This window comes from Mizuhopecten yessoensis, unplaced genomic scaffold, assembly GCF_002113885.1.
Source record: "Mizuhopecten yessoensis strain PY_sf001 unplaced genomic scaffold, ASM211388v2 scaffold2929, whole genome shotgun sequence".
Taxonomy (NCBI): Eukaryota; Metazoa; Mollusca; class Bivalvia; order Pectinida; family Pectinidae; genus Mizuhopecten; species Mizuhopecten yessoensis.
Window position 1 is genome coordinate 517,331 of NW_018404790.1, and position 12,920 is coordinate 530,250.

At 38.0% G+C, this 12,920-nt stretch overlaps 1 protein-coding gene across 1 annotated transcript in view; it reads left to right on the plus strand.

The window, feature by feature from the left end:
• LOC110446689 (plexin-A4-like) overlaps positions 1–12,920 on the plus strand; it is a 194,997-nt gene that overhangs the window by 140,414 nt on the left and 41,663 nt on the right. The window contains 2 exon segments of the mRNA XM_021491966.1: positions 1,201–1,369; positions 9,750–9,846. Coding sequence (XP_021347641.1) covers positions 1,201–1,369; positions 9,750–9,846 — 266 coding nt within the window.

Below are 12,920 nucleotides of genomic sequence, written 5' to 3' on the forward strand. Positions count from 1 at the left end.
TGGTCAATGATACAGTGAGATGTCATCTATAGTGTTATTGATCACAGTTACAGATCAAACACAATGGTGAGGCAGATTTCTGTGTGGGTTAAGTGGACAGTGCCCGGAGAGAGCCGACCACCATCGGTGTATCGCTTCACATCAAATCTTTCTATCTTGTCTTCCTGCAGTTGTTTGTTTGTGAATCTGTTTGGAGCGCTCTCCCAGGAACCGAGTACAATAGGTGACATGATGTTTCTAATGGCTGTGCCTTCACGCCCCACAGTACCACCACCGTAGCTACCACTACAGATTAAACAGGAGCGCGATCCAGAGAGCTGATGGTTAGACACACAGATGGAATTGGATGGATCATGATTTTATTGGACAAACGTATAGATCTCGCCTAAACAAAACACCACAGGCGAACAAAGAATAACTTACTACATGTATTTTTAATTTACTTAAACGATTTAGATATGGAAACCAGAATCATACGCCAAGATTACGTAGTATCCAGAATGGCATACACGGCCATCATAAAAGCCAGAAATTGGTCCCAGAGGAAGGAGAATGTTGAGATTCGTATTCTAGGACCCGCAAGCCGCTATGGATTTTTTGTTTGAAATCAGTGTTATAGTTCCGCAGAGCTGACAAGTTGAAAAAAGAATGGGCAAAACAGAGGAGAGATTTTCAGCAAGAATGTACATCAATTCAACGTGATAGCAACACCAAATTGATTTGTAAATCATATCCCCAAGTTTATCAGCAGATGAAGGAACTTTTCGTAAAGTTGTTTCAGGAAAACTGTGATTAAGCACACTTAACATTCAGACAGTGTATGAATGTAGAACAATAAAAAGATAGGCCGGAGCCGTTCTGTCCAATACAAACAAGTTTAGTGGGACTGTTAAACTACTCTCAATCAATCTGAAATGGTTTAGAAAGCTTGGGTGCAACCGTTATCATTTCCCAAGAGAAATAAATAAAATTCTTAACTTCCCGAGATTTTCTGTTATCGCATTTATTTAATGTTTCTTAAATCGTTCGATTTTTTTTCTCAAGTTTGTGTACACATAAGCAAAAAAAGATAGCTATCAAAAATCTTAAAACACTGTTCTGTTATTTTTTCGTCTGCTATGTTCTAAAACTAAAATGACTTTTTGTTGATTTTCATTCATTTTACCTTTTAAAGATGAATTGTTTTCTTGTATTTTTCAGCTGACCTTGAACATTTCTAATCTACCGATGTTCAACGGGAATTTTAAGTGTGCCTTTGTCAAAGGGAATACCAAGGTGTTGACTGATGCCAACCTGACCCATACAACCAACGTGATCACTTGTAACACTCCGCCCGCTTACAGTGTACCAGAATTTCCATCTGGAGCAGGTAAATTTCCAAGACAAATACAACTAGCATTTCGCACCTGAGCAAGTAAAGTCTTGATACAAGAAATATGTCTATAACACACCACCATTCTACAGCAAATCTCATTTCCACCTAGCATAGTCAAGGTAATTCAAAGGCCTTATAAGGAAGTTTTTAAGATATTCTTGCTCATAATAAAATTGAATATATCCAACTTTTCGTTTAAAAAAAAAAAAGACTGATGTGGGTTTACGAACTGGATGAGCTGATATTTGACCGTGACTGAGACTTCATGAAACTATATAGTGTGTGGCTTTGATGGCAATGTGGTGTTCGATAGCAGACACAATTCCTAGAGAACCAAATTGACCACCCCTCCTGTAACCAATGGAACCATCCTCGTCTTGTTATTACCTAGAGCCATGCTATAGAAAAGAGGGGTGTAAGGTTCATCAGAGCAGTTTCAGATATTTATTGCTGAATTTTACAACTTCCTTTTCAATCTTCATTTCACTTTTCCCTTTGGATGTTCTTAAGTGTCTCAGAAGAAAAAATACAAAGTACAAATTATTTGATTTATTGGTGTGATGCTGGAAGTTCTTTGTTTGGGTGATTTAGACTTTTTATTTAAATCCCCATCAACTTCATTTGTTAAATTTTCTTAAAAACCAGGTCATAAATAAGGTTTTATATTCCTGTGGAAAAAGAATCTTGTTTCTTATCAAATGACATCAAAAGCAAGTCGTTGTGTCTGTGGGAAAGAGGTGGTGATGTCCATAGCAAGTCGTCGTGTCTGTAGGAAAGAGATGGGGATGTCCATAGCAAGTTGTTGTGACCGTGGGAAAGAGGTGGTGATGTCCATAGCAAGTCGTTGTGTCTGTGGGAAAGAGGTGGTGATGTCCATAGCAAGTCGTCGTGTCTGTAGGAAAGAGATGGGGATGTCCATAGCAAGTTGTTGTGACCGTGGGAAAGAGGTGGTGATGTCCATAGCAAGTCGTCGTGTCTGTGGGAAAGAGGTGGTGATGTCCATAGCAAGTTGTTGTGACTGTGGGAAAGAGGTGGTGGTGTCCATAGCAAGTCGTTGTGTCTGTGGGAAAGAAGTGGTGATGTCCATAGCAAGTCGTTGTGTCTGTGGGAAAGAAGTGGTGATGTCCATAGCAAGTCTTTGTGTCTGTGGGAAAGAGGTGGTGATGTCCATAGCAAGTTGTTGTGTCTGTGGGAAAGAGGTGGTGATGTCCATAGCAAGTCGTTGTGTCTGTAGGAAAGAGGTGGTGATGTCCATAGCAAGTCGTCGTGTCTGTGGGAAAGAGGTGGTGATGTCCATAGCAAATCGTTGTGTCTGTGGGAAAGAGGTAGTGATGTCCATAGCAAGTCTTTGTGTCTGTAGGAAAGAGGTGGTGATGTCCATAGCAAGTCGTTGTGTCTGTGGGAAAGAGGTGGTGATGTCCATAGCAAGTCGTTGTGTCTGTAGGAAAGAGGTGGTGATGTCCATAGAAAGTCTTTGTGTCTGTGGAAAAGAGGTGTTGATGTCCATAGCAAGTTGTTGTGTTGCTGTGAACTATTTTTTTCTGTTTCACTAATAAAGTCACTTTAGGTAGAATTTGCACATCGCTCTATTTTTCTGTTCTCTTACATTGCTAGTCTTTTAGTCCTCAAAGTGATATGTCAGATTAGTACTCCCTGGGGAGTACTACACCATCATATGACCAGTAGATCACAGTGACCTATATTTTCCACTTAAATGACAGACTTAGATTTTGCGTTTACATCACTGCAGAAGCTGGGGCATAAATATTGTAATCTAGTTTAATGTAATTTTAATTTTCCATTATATAGAAGTTTAAACAGCAGGACCCGAGGAGGAAAAAAATATTCATGTTGATGATTTTTTTTTTTAAAGTTTGGAAGAATTAATTTGGTGGCCTGTGATGCAAAGTTTTACATTTGTACAATATTGTAGAAAATATGCAATAAAAGTGTTGAGGTCAGAGGGTAATCACATTGTAATGGTGATCAATGGCGATGAAATATAGGGCTATTTACGTGAAATGTACTTGTGATGTTAGGAGATTTCACACATCATCGACTCTAGAGTGGTGTACTGGAAAAAACGGCAGTGTTTTCCGGATGATTGATTTCCATCCACACACCATTTATTACGTCCATACACAACCTCTTGTAAACTTTAAAATAGGCTGATCAAAACTGCCATCAATCTTGTTACCATGGAACTCTTTTGTATGAGGAGGTCGAATTTCAGTGCAGTGAAGAACACTTTTGTAACAGGGATATTAGATTTCATTTTCTTGCGGTAACAGGTGTGACCTTTGACCTACCTACTATGTATTATTGTAACTGCTATGTAGTATTATGACTCCCCCCCCCCCCCCCCCCCCTGTGAGTGTAAGATCCCCCTGTGATACTGATTCACAAACACCCATCATAAACACTGTATACACTAAAGATGTAGGCTTGCCATGAAATAGTTTCATTTATTTAATCCTCATGATATTTACAGATAACTTTAAATGTTATCAATTTTATAACCATTCTATTTACATGATTCCTGCTGGTAACAGTTATTTGATTCCCGTAGAAACAGGGTGGTGTCAATGAGAACTGCAGGCTGTGTGGTGTAGATTGTAACACTACACACAACAGGTGTGAACGTCTATTGTCATACCAACATGTCATAAAAAAGTCCCACTAAACAATACGCCAGTTTGAAACAGTGTATACCTAGGAAAGTCTCTACAAGGTCATTACAGTGACCTTCAAATCAAACAGTCTTTTATGGCAGTGTGCGTGTGTGTTGAGATATGAATCGGGCGGTGGACTATCAGCGATCACATCTACGAGTTGTGGGCCATATAGTCCACTTGTCAGGTAGAAATGCAGGACATTTGACACAGGCTGGGCCACCGAATCTGTTAAACCATCTACTGTGTTAAATGTGCTCCAGCCTCACTGGACTGATTTTATAATCTAGTGTGATCAAAATCTCTACGCTTTCACAAAAGGCAATAAGATCGTGGGTAGATAACTCCGGATTATATGTTGTTCAAACTAGGAGGTTTGAGTGCGACATGGAAATTAATCAGGATTTGATAGTGGTATTATTCTCCAGGTGTCCCAGCTTCATTAGATATTAAATAGCAAATATTCAAACGATAAAAGGAAGGAAAGAAAAAAAGAGAAAGAAACATGTGCTGATTTAGATTATTAAATAAAAACTAGTAGGATATGAAGTTTTGTAACATTGTTACCATGGGAACCCTTATATGACATGAACCTGTAAACAAATTACTCGCATCCCGAATATGACACACATCAGGATAACTACCCTGTAATCAGACGTGGGAAGCCAACATACCTTAGAGCTGTTCATACCTTTGTCAATAGATTACTCACCTGTCCAACAGTTTACTATTAATCAATCAAAAATGGTACAAAAGTTTAGATAGAAGATGACGAGATATGTTTTGTTGGTATGGTAACATAGAAAACAGGTGTAATGACAATCTAGGCAGTTAATCAGGTGTAATATCCTGGCCATCACATAGCATACATGTTTATTTTTACGTCAGTTCTACGGTCTATATCCCATAATTATCACACCAGTCATCTGTCAGGCTATCTGACCATTTTCTCAAATTGTAATCAAAGCCAAGTTACGGCAAAAGTGAATCATAATAATGAGCACATATCCTCTGACCTCATCCCAGGTCAGGCAAGGTCATCACTGATCTATTCATTACCCAACATCACTGCCCCACACATCAACCAAGGTCAGGCAAGGTCATCACTGATCTATTCATTACCCAACATCACTGCCCCACACATCAACCAAGGTCAGGCAAGGTCATCTCTGCACCACACATCACCCAAGGTCCGACAAGGTCATCAATCCCAAAATATTACCCCAAACCATCACTTCCCCACACACCACCCATGCTGAAGCTAGTCACCTGAGGTCCTTATTTCTATCTGAGTAATTGATGGATGCATGGGTCAAGCTCACTTATAATTTATATCCAATTTATTCGGGCAATATGAAGGGTATGATTTGATAGGGTAATCATGAAAATTTAATTAGGCTGTTTTGCATATATTCATTGAGTCCTGTCCCATCCGTTAATGAGACTCATTGCTACAAGGTGATGGAAGCTGATCCTTTTGAAACGTTTTTTTGTTCTAGAAGTGATAAACTTGTACACAAGAAATGAATGTCATTTGAATTGTCAAAACTCATAAAGATTTCTTTATTTATGGTTAATTATCTAAGCCCAATTTGGTGTGATTGTGTAGCTGGGAGACCCTTTAACCATAACACTAATGATCGCTGTAGTAAGGTTTATCACTAAAAACTTGTGTCATGCTTAGGTTTCTGTCCTCAAACATGGGCCATCAAAAGTCGTTAAATTGACAGATCTTTGGAATTGGTTTTGATGTGGGATGATTGGTAATCAAAGGTGGTCGATTCTGTCATAAAATATGATAATTGAGGTCTGCATTTAGCACTACGCATGTTGCATGTGCATGACAGTGTCGCGCCAGACAGTCCTCCGATCCTGGTAACTCGCTGATAATACATCATTAGAATATTAATGTGTCAAACCAGTCGATCAATGTTAGGCTATATACCTGCAGAGCAACAGGGGTGGGGAAAGATGAGGAAGGAGGGATGCTGGATGTCCTTCTAAAATATGGACCATTTCAAACTTTTATTGAGATGACTCAACATCTTTGTATCATTTCTCCATTATTTATTGTCCCGATAAGTTTTTAGATTAGAAAAAAAACACCATTTTATTTTCGACTGGTATTTACTGCAAAAGCAATATTAGTTTGAAAAGATAAGTAGGTCCATTTAAAAGATGGGAAGTTTTACAGTTAAGTTATAAGCTTTTAGGTGGAGCTTGATATTAATGTGTATTACACTGCCTCCATTATGCAATATAGATTTGATAGAGGGAGGAACATTGATGGATAGAAGTTAGGATGAATCACAGTGTGACCGTGGGTCAGAATGAATGTGTTATTGGAGGTGTCTGGACATGGATACTGTAGTCATGGCTGTGAAAGTAGAAATATATTGTCCAATTGTTGTAAGGTCAGAAATGATCAAGTTGTATAGACAAAGGGTGCTGATGCTAGAGTTAGGCTAATAGATCAGAAGTGATGCTATAGTTAGGCAAACATGAACAAATCTACTGGGGTCTGAATTGATTCTAGAGTTAGGCAAATATAAACTCGGGTCAGATATGTTTCTCGAGTCAGGGCAAATATGGACAATGTATAGGGGGTCAAAAGTGATATGGTTTGGTGGAAATGTTATAGACAGGCTGGTCTAGAGTTAGGCAGATATGTTAGATATATTGTCCTTCAGAGATTTGGACTACCAGGACCAGCTGACAAGTGATGGCTGACTCAGCCCGTTAGGGAAATGAGGCCTACAATTGCTGATCACCCGTCAGTCATTTAAGGAATAAAAAAAGATGTATTTATATATCGATTATTAATTTTGGCATGTGTGAAAGATTCCTCAGTGAATTGTGATGTCAAAGCTTAATCGTCTTGAAGTCTCTGGAGAGTAGAGCTCACGACTAGGAGTATACCACTCTGCTCTATCACCTGAAGTTTCAAGTTGAAACCTGTTGTGTGACAATTCTGATGCCTTTTATGATATCCCTGGTCCCTATTACGACCTATGACCCCTGCACTTATGACTCGTACAATGTTACACCTGAACCCACGACCCCTGACATTGGTGTGGTGTGCACCCTTACAGTTCTGGTGCTCTCTGTATTCAGCGCCATTTCTAATTGCAAATGGACGTGGCAACAAAAAGAATGGAAAGTGATGAGAGTTGGAATGTCTTCAGTGTAGTGGTCGCCAATACATTTTAATGGGTAGATTTCCTCCTCTGGCTGGGCAGGTCTTTTTAACAGGACGCTGGATTTCTTTCAAGTTAATGGCCTCATCTCCTCTTTGTCACAGGGGCGTTTGTGCCGTAATTATCATGTCGGAGACCCCACTAAATAACAGTCATTGAGTCCTGCCTGCATGACTGTTCAGGACCGATACTCTGTAGCACTGATGATCCAAGCATGGAAGTCAGGTTAATGATGTAATACAAATCGACCCCTCCTCTCCGTTTAGGGTGCCTCATTTTGTCTCCGATAGGTTACCACACAGACAGAGACGTCACCAGTATCTCCGGAGAATTCCTTTTTTTGTCCATGGTTAGAATGATAATAAAGGACACGCTGGTCCCCTTCCTCTTCTGACATTTTGTGCCGTAATAGTCTAACAGGGACTTGCAGATGACATTTTATGACATTAATTAGACAGGATAAAAGTGTACTGGAAAATACGCAATCTTGTTTTATTTCTTTCGACAATAGAGGAAATGGATTTGCTGTGACAAAATAATATCCGTATCTTTTTTAGAAATCATGGGGTATGCAATGATATCATGTTTTGTTTGCATCTCCGTTTTGAGAATGTGATGCTGGTCGTTGTCATTGGTAACTCGGTAGTCTCTCGGAGACCCAACACGGCACCTTCCCCACTAGCGCCCTCTATATTCATTGTCAGGGCTTGGGCTAGTAGTTTAACACCTTATCGTCTCCGCTGTCCTGGGATCCCGGTATAACACCACCGTGTAATACTCTTTATTTCCTTTCCTTCATCGGAAAAGATAGTGTTACATACGCACCGACCGTGTTGTCACGGGAAAGTGTGAATCAGGACACCATATAAAACCACTATAATAGCCTACGACACTATCTAGCTGGAATGCTAGATAAAAAATATTGGAAAGGCAGTCTCGTGTTACGATGAATTCACGGCAGCCACGCCAAGAGTCACAAGGCAAGGCATTGAAAATATTATTCATAATTGATTTCATGCAAATGTCTAGATAGAAATACTAAATATTGATGACACGTCAGTATAAACTGGATGTTATTGAGATAAGTCAATGTAACTACTATTGTCAGATTATGAGGTTGAGTGACAATGACACGGAAAGGTCATTCACTGTATGATATTGTCACAAGCATATTTTGTGTGTGATGCATTTTGACATTATTTAACCCATTCACCACTGTAGACCATAAAGGACTCATCCAAATAAAAGTATGGTAGAGTCTACTAAAGCTACGTAGGTGTGAAAGGGTTAAGGGTTACCTTCCTACTTTGTTTAGGTTATCAGGGATACCTACAATTAAAATCTAGTCATTTGAATAACTGGCTAAGATATTAGTGTGAAATTTACCTGAATTCAATTTAAGTCTTTTTCCGATTACCTAAACTAAATAAAACGTGATTCCTTTGTACTTTTTTTTCTCATCATCGGTCTCATGTTTGTCCACTTCAAATATTCAAGAAAAAGCAAAAAAAAATCAGTTATTTTGCTGAAAGAACTGATTATATTTCAGCATCTTAATATACCATAACGGCAATAGACACAAGCTATTTCAATCTTAGTAGGATGTAGGGTGGAATGGAGACCGACTTATGACAGCCCAGTCACATTGCCTAGTAATCACCTGCTATCAAAAGTGTCAGATTTCAGAGATTACACCATATACCCAATTATTTACACAATCTTCTAGCTGTCATATGTGATACAAACAATGTGGCGGGTATCATGTGTTCTAGGGTTTGTGTAACACTTGTCCAAGTGTACTATTACCTTTATATCAACATACTAATACCTTTATATCAACATACTAACACAGGCCCGGAACATTCTTCCTCAATCGGCCAGCTTAAATGTACATGTGGTTCCATTATGTGGTAGTGGGTATTTACACAGTATTTCAATCTATCTGATGATGTATTGAACACACTTAACCATTTTATCTGACCTTGTTTGTACTTTCACTTTCCATGTAAAATATACATGTCATACATCAAAATAGTATTTAGTTACTAATGTTATTGTCCATATTTGTCTCTTTATTATCTTTTCCAATGAAGTTTACTGCCAATATTTTCAATACTGTCAATCATGGTGACCTTGCCATTACTTGATGACCTTGTCAATCCCTAATGACCTTGTCAATCCTTTGTGACCTTGTCAATCCTTGGTGACCTTGTCAATACCTAATGACCTTGTCAATCCTTGATGACCTTGCATATCCTTGATGGTGGCTGCCATTTCTCAAGAATCCTTTGATGACCTTGCCATTCCTAGATGACCTTATCAAATTTCGATGTCCTCGCCATTCCTGGGGGACCATATCAATTCTCGAGGTCCTTGCCATTCCTTGGAGACCTTGTTAATATTTGATCACCTCGCTATTCCTTGATGACCTTTTTTATAAAGTTGCTGAAGTGATTATTAAATGTGTAAGCATGTCTTTGACCCTGTATTAATGTTTTGTTGTAGATCATGTGGTGATGCAGTTGTCCGTCTTGATGAATGGCATGGAATTTGTGTCTACCAACTTCACGATTTTTGACTGCGAAGTTCATACAAAAGATGCGTAAGTACTGCACAGTTATAAAACCAACAAATCCTTCAATAATATTACACCTCAGTCTGTCAGATTTCCTCTTTCGACTCACCTTTGACTTAGGACTGATAGTGTCAATCAATGGAGGCCATTTAAAATTGAACAAAAGGATACATGTTCTAGTTATCTTGGCCAAGTCTGTTACATGGACAACAGTTCAGTTTGTAGTCTCGTGTGAGAAAAGAAAATTCTGTGTTTTCATTTATTTTTCTGTAAGGTAGTATCTGCCAAAATATTAAATACAGACAGTTACGTTCAGGGATTTCATTTAATTGTTAAGAAATGGAGGAAATGCTTGCCTTACCCTATTGTCTAGTTATGTAGACATCCAATACACACAGAAAGCCGTTGTTTTGCACCAGACTTTGCTTCTGTTTAAGATGTGAAAAAAATATTGTATGAAACTCCGACTTAACTTTTTATCTTCAAAGTCGGTATCGGAGGCAGATTGCCAAGGTGAGGGTTGTTATATCATGGTGTATCTGCACTGCCAGAAGAGCTCTAAAATGGCGTGGCGATGAGCTTTCATCAGCTCCCCAAACATACTTTATTTATTAATGTAATGTGCTTGTTTTTCGTGCTCTAGTTTGTAAAACTCCCCAACACATTAGCACACGTAATATCCTCTGTATTCTTCTGTGATGAACTTGATTAGAAAACTGATTCAAAATTCACGAACGCGGTACAGGTATAGAACAGTAATCACCAAGAAAACCATCAGAATCTGTTTTTTTTGTTTATCAGCCATTCTGCTTCTTTAAATACAAGTAAGAATCTCGTTTCCATTCGCATATTCATTGAGTAATTTTGAATTCATAATGGCTGCCTCTAGTATTGCCTATAATCCAGGTCTGGTATAAACAGGTTCCCCCGAGATACCGGGGGCCCTCTCTGGTATCTTACTACACTGTAAGCTAGGCTTCCACTGGGTATGATGGACTTTCATGGACTGAGATATGTTTTAAATAATGATTATACATAAATAGAGTTTATTCATAGAGGAATCACTATCTCTTCTGCTCTAGAATTGGTTGAATATCTTGAGGTAAAATGTGGAAACTGAGTCAGGTTTGATGAGGGGTGGAAGTGATAAGGTGTTGTTTTAGCCCTATATTAATGTAAACTCTTTGCCCCTCTCTGTCTCTCAGGGAACGAGTAAAAGACTTAAACTTAACACATCATTCTAATAAGGATTTTGGACTTGAAGGGAGCAATTGAACTGTTTCTGCCAAACTATGTATGAACAATCCTCCTGTAATTCTAGACATTAACAAATGTTGGGGCTATTTTTGGATTGATTTAAGATCCAATACAGGCAATCTTTTTTCCTCAATGACAAGAGATATTTCTTTAACTTTCTATAGTTCCACCAAGAAAATTGCAACCAAAATTGTCACAAATGTTTGACATTTTGCCCTGGCCAAGTGTAGTATATTGTAATCAGTTTGATATCCAGGATGGCCGTAATTTTCAGAAATGTCAGATGAAAAATAAAATCAGAAGAGTGATACAGACCTTATGGGCCTCTTGTAATATATATGTTTCAACGAAAGATTGACATCTGTAAATGTACAACTTATTTTAGTACTTTTCATACTTTAAATATTGTGCTTAGTTATGACTGCACCAATCAAAGTCCTTGTATATTGTTTTCTGTTACGTATTTTGTGTGTGCGCCAATTCATTCAATGCACTGATCTGTTAAAATTCGATGATGGACTAAAATCTGAGTGTGTTAAAATAAGTGCGCTTACAGTATTACAATTTGGTTGCTGTCAATCGGAAATCTAAAGATTAGTTATATCGGTATACCTTTGGAACGATAGTTTGATTTAAGTTGGGTACCAACAAATGACAATTTCAAATAGTTCAGAAAATATTCAAAATTTCTATTTCAAATCAGTTTCATTTTGTGGACTTTTCTTTGTCGATGTTCAGATAACAAAGTTTCCTTAGAAACAGAATATGAAAATATTTTGGGTTGAAATTAGATTTCTTTGCCTATTTTACTACCATTTTGTGAAATTATCCGCCATGCTGCTGTAGTGACTGATTTAGAACCTCCTTTTTCAGTGGAATGATATCTTCACAAGTGACTTGTTGACAAATTTATTTGAAGAATCAGGAGAAAATGCCAATGTTTAGCATCCAAACAGATATCTCAAGAGACGCTTATTTTATACACAACATTTATGTGATAGGCATTGCAAGAACTGATTACAGAATTTGTGCTCCAGTATACCAGAATATACAAAAACTCAGAATGGTTTATCATCACTGAATGTAAAAAAACGCTGATTGATGCTTTATTTATCTGGAGAACTTGATACAAGAATTGCCAGTCTCCAGAGGTCTGGTTAACTTAGCGGGAAGTTCCAGTGTCCTGTCAGGTCGGACCACTAATTAAAATGGTTATTTTATTAAATTCTGTTAAATGTAAGAAAATATTTCTTCCCGAAATCTACAAAATAAAAAGAATTACTTTGATAAAAATAAAACTTTTTAAAACAATTTGGTAATGTTAAGATGAACTGGGTAAGTTTGACAAGAGTCAAGAGGTTTTAAGATAGATAGATCAACATTTGGTAATGATATTTTTAGAGTGATTATCTACAGATATTTTGTGGGTCTGATGGTGATGCACATGTTTATATAAAACTTTCCGAGGTGGTATTACAGCTGCAAAGGTTTTAACAGAAATGTTTCCCAGATACGCCAAACCAATCAAAATCGTTTTTACACACCACACTTGTTATTTAGCAGTGGACATTTACATTCAAGATTTTATCTCCATGTAGACTGTTTCATTGGTCAGGATAGAGACTCGCTGGACCTGTATACTATGTTTTCAGTGATTCTGGCTGTACATCATGATTAAATAAATATGAGAACTGTTTGTCCTGTTGGTTCTGAGATTATGTAACACTTGTACAGCTGTGTACAGAGAAATTACAACAAGTGTTTGATTATCCTGAAATTTCACAGATTGAGGAGGAGCATGTCAGCATGATGACATATTACAATTGTAAAGGAGGAGTGGGGGG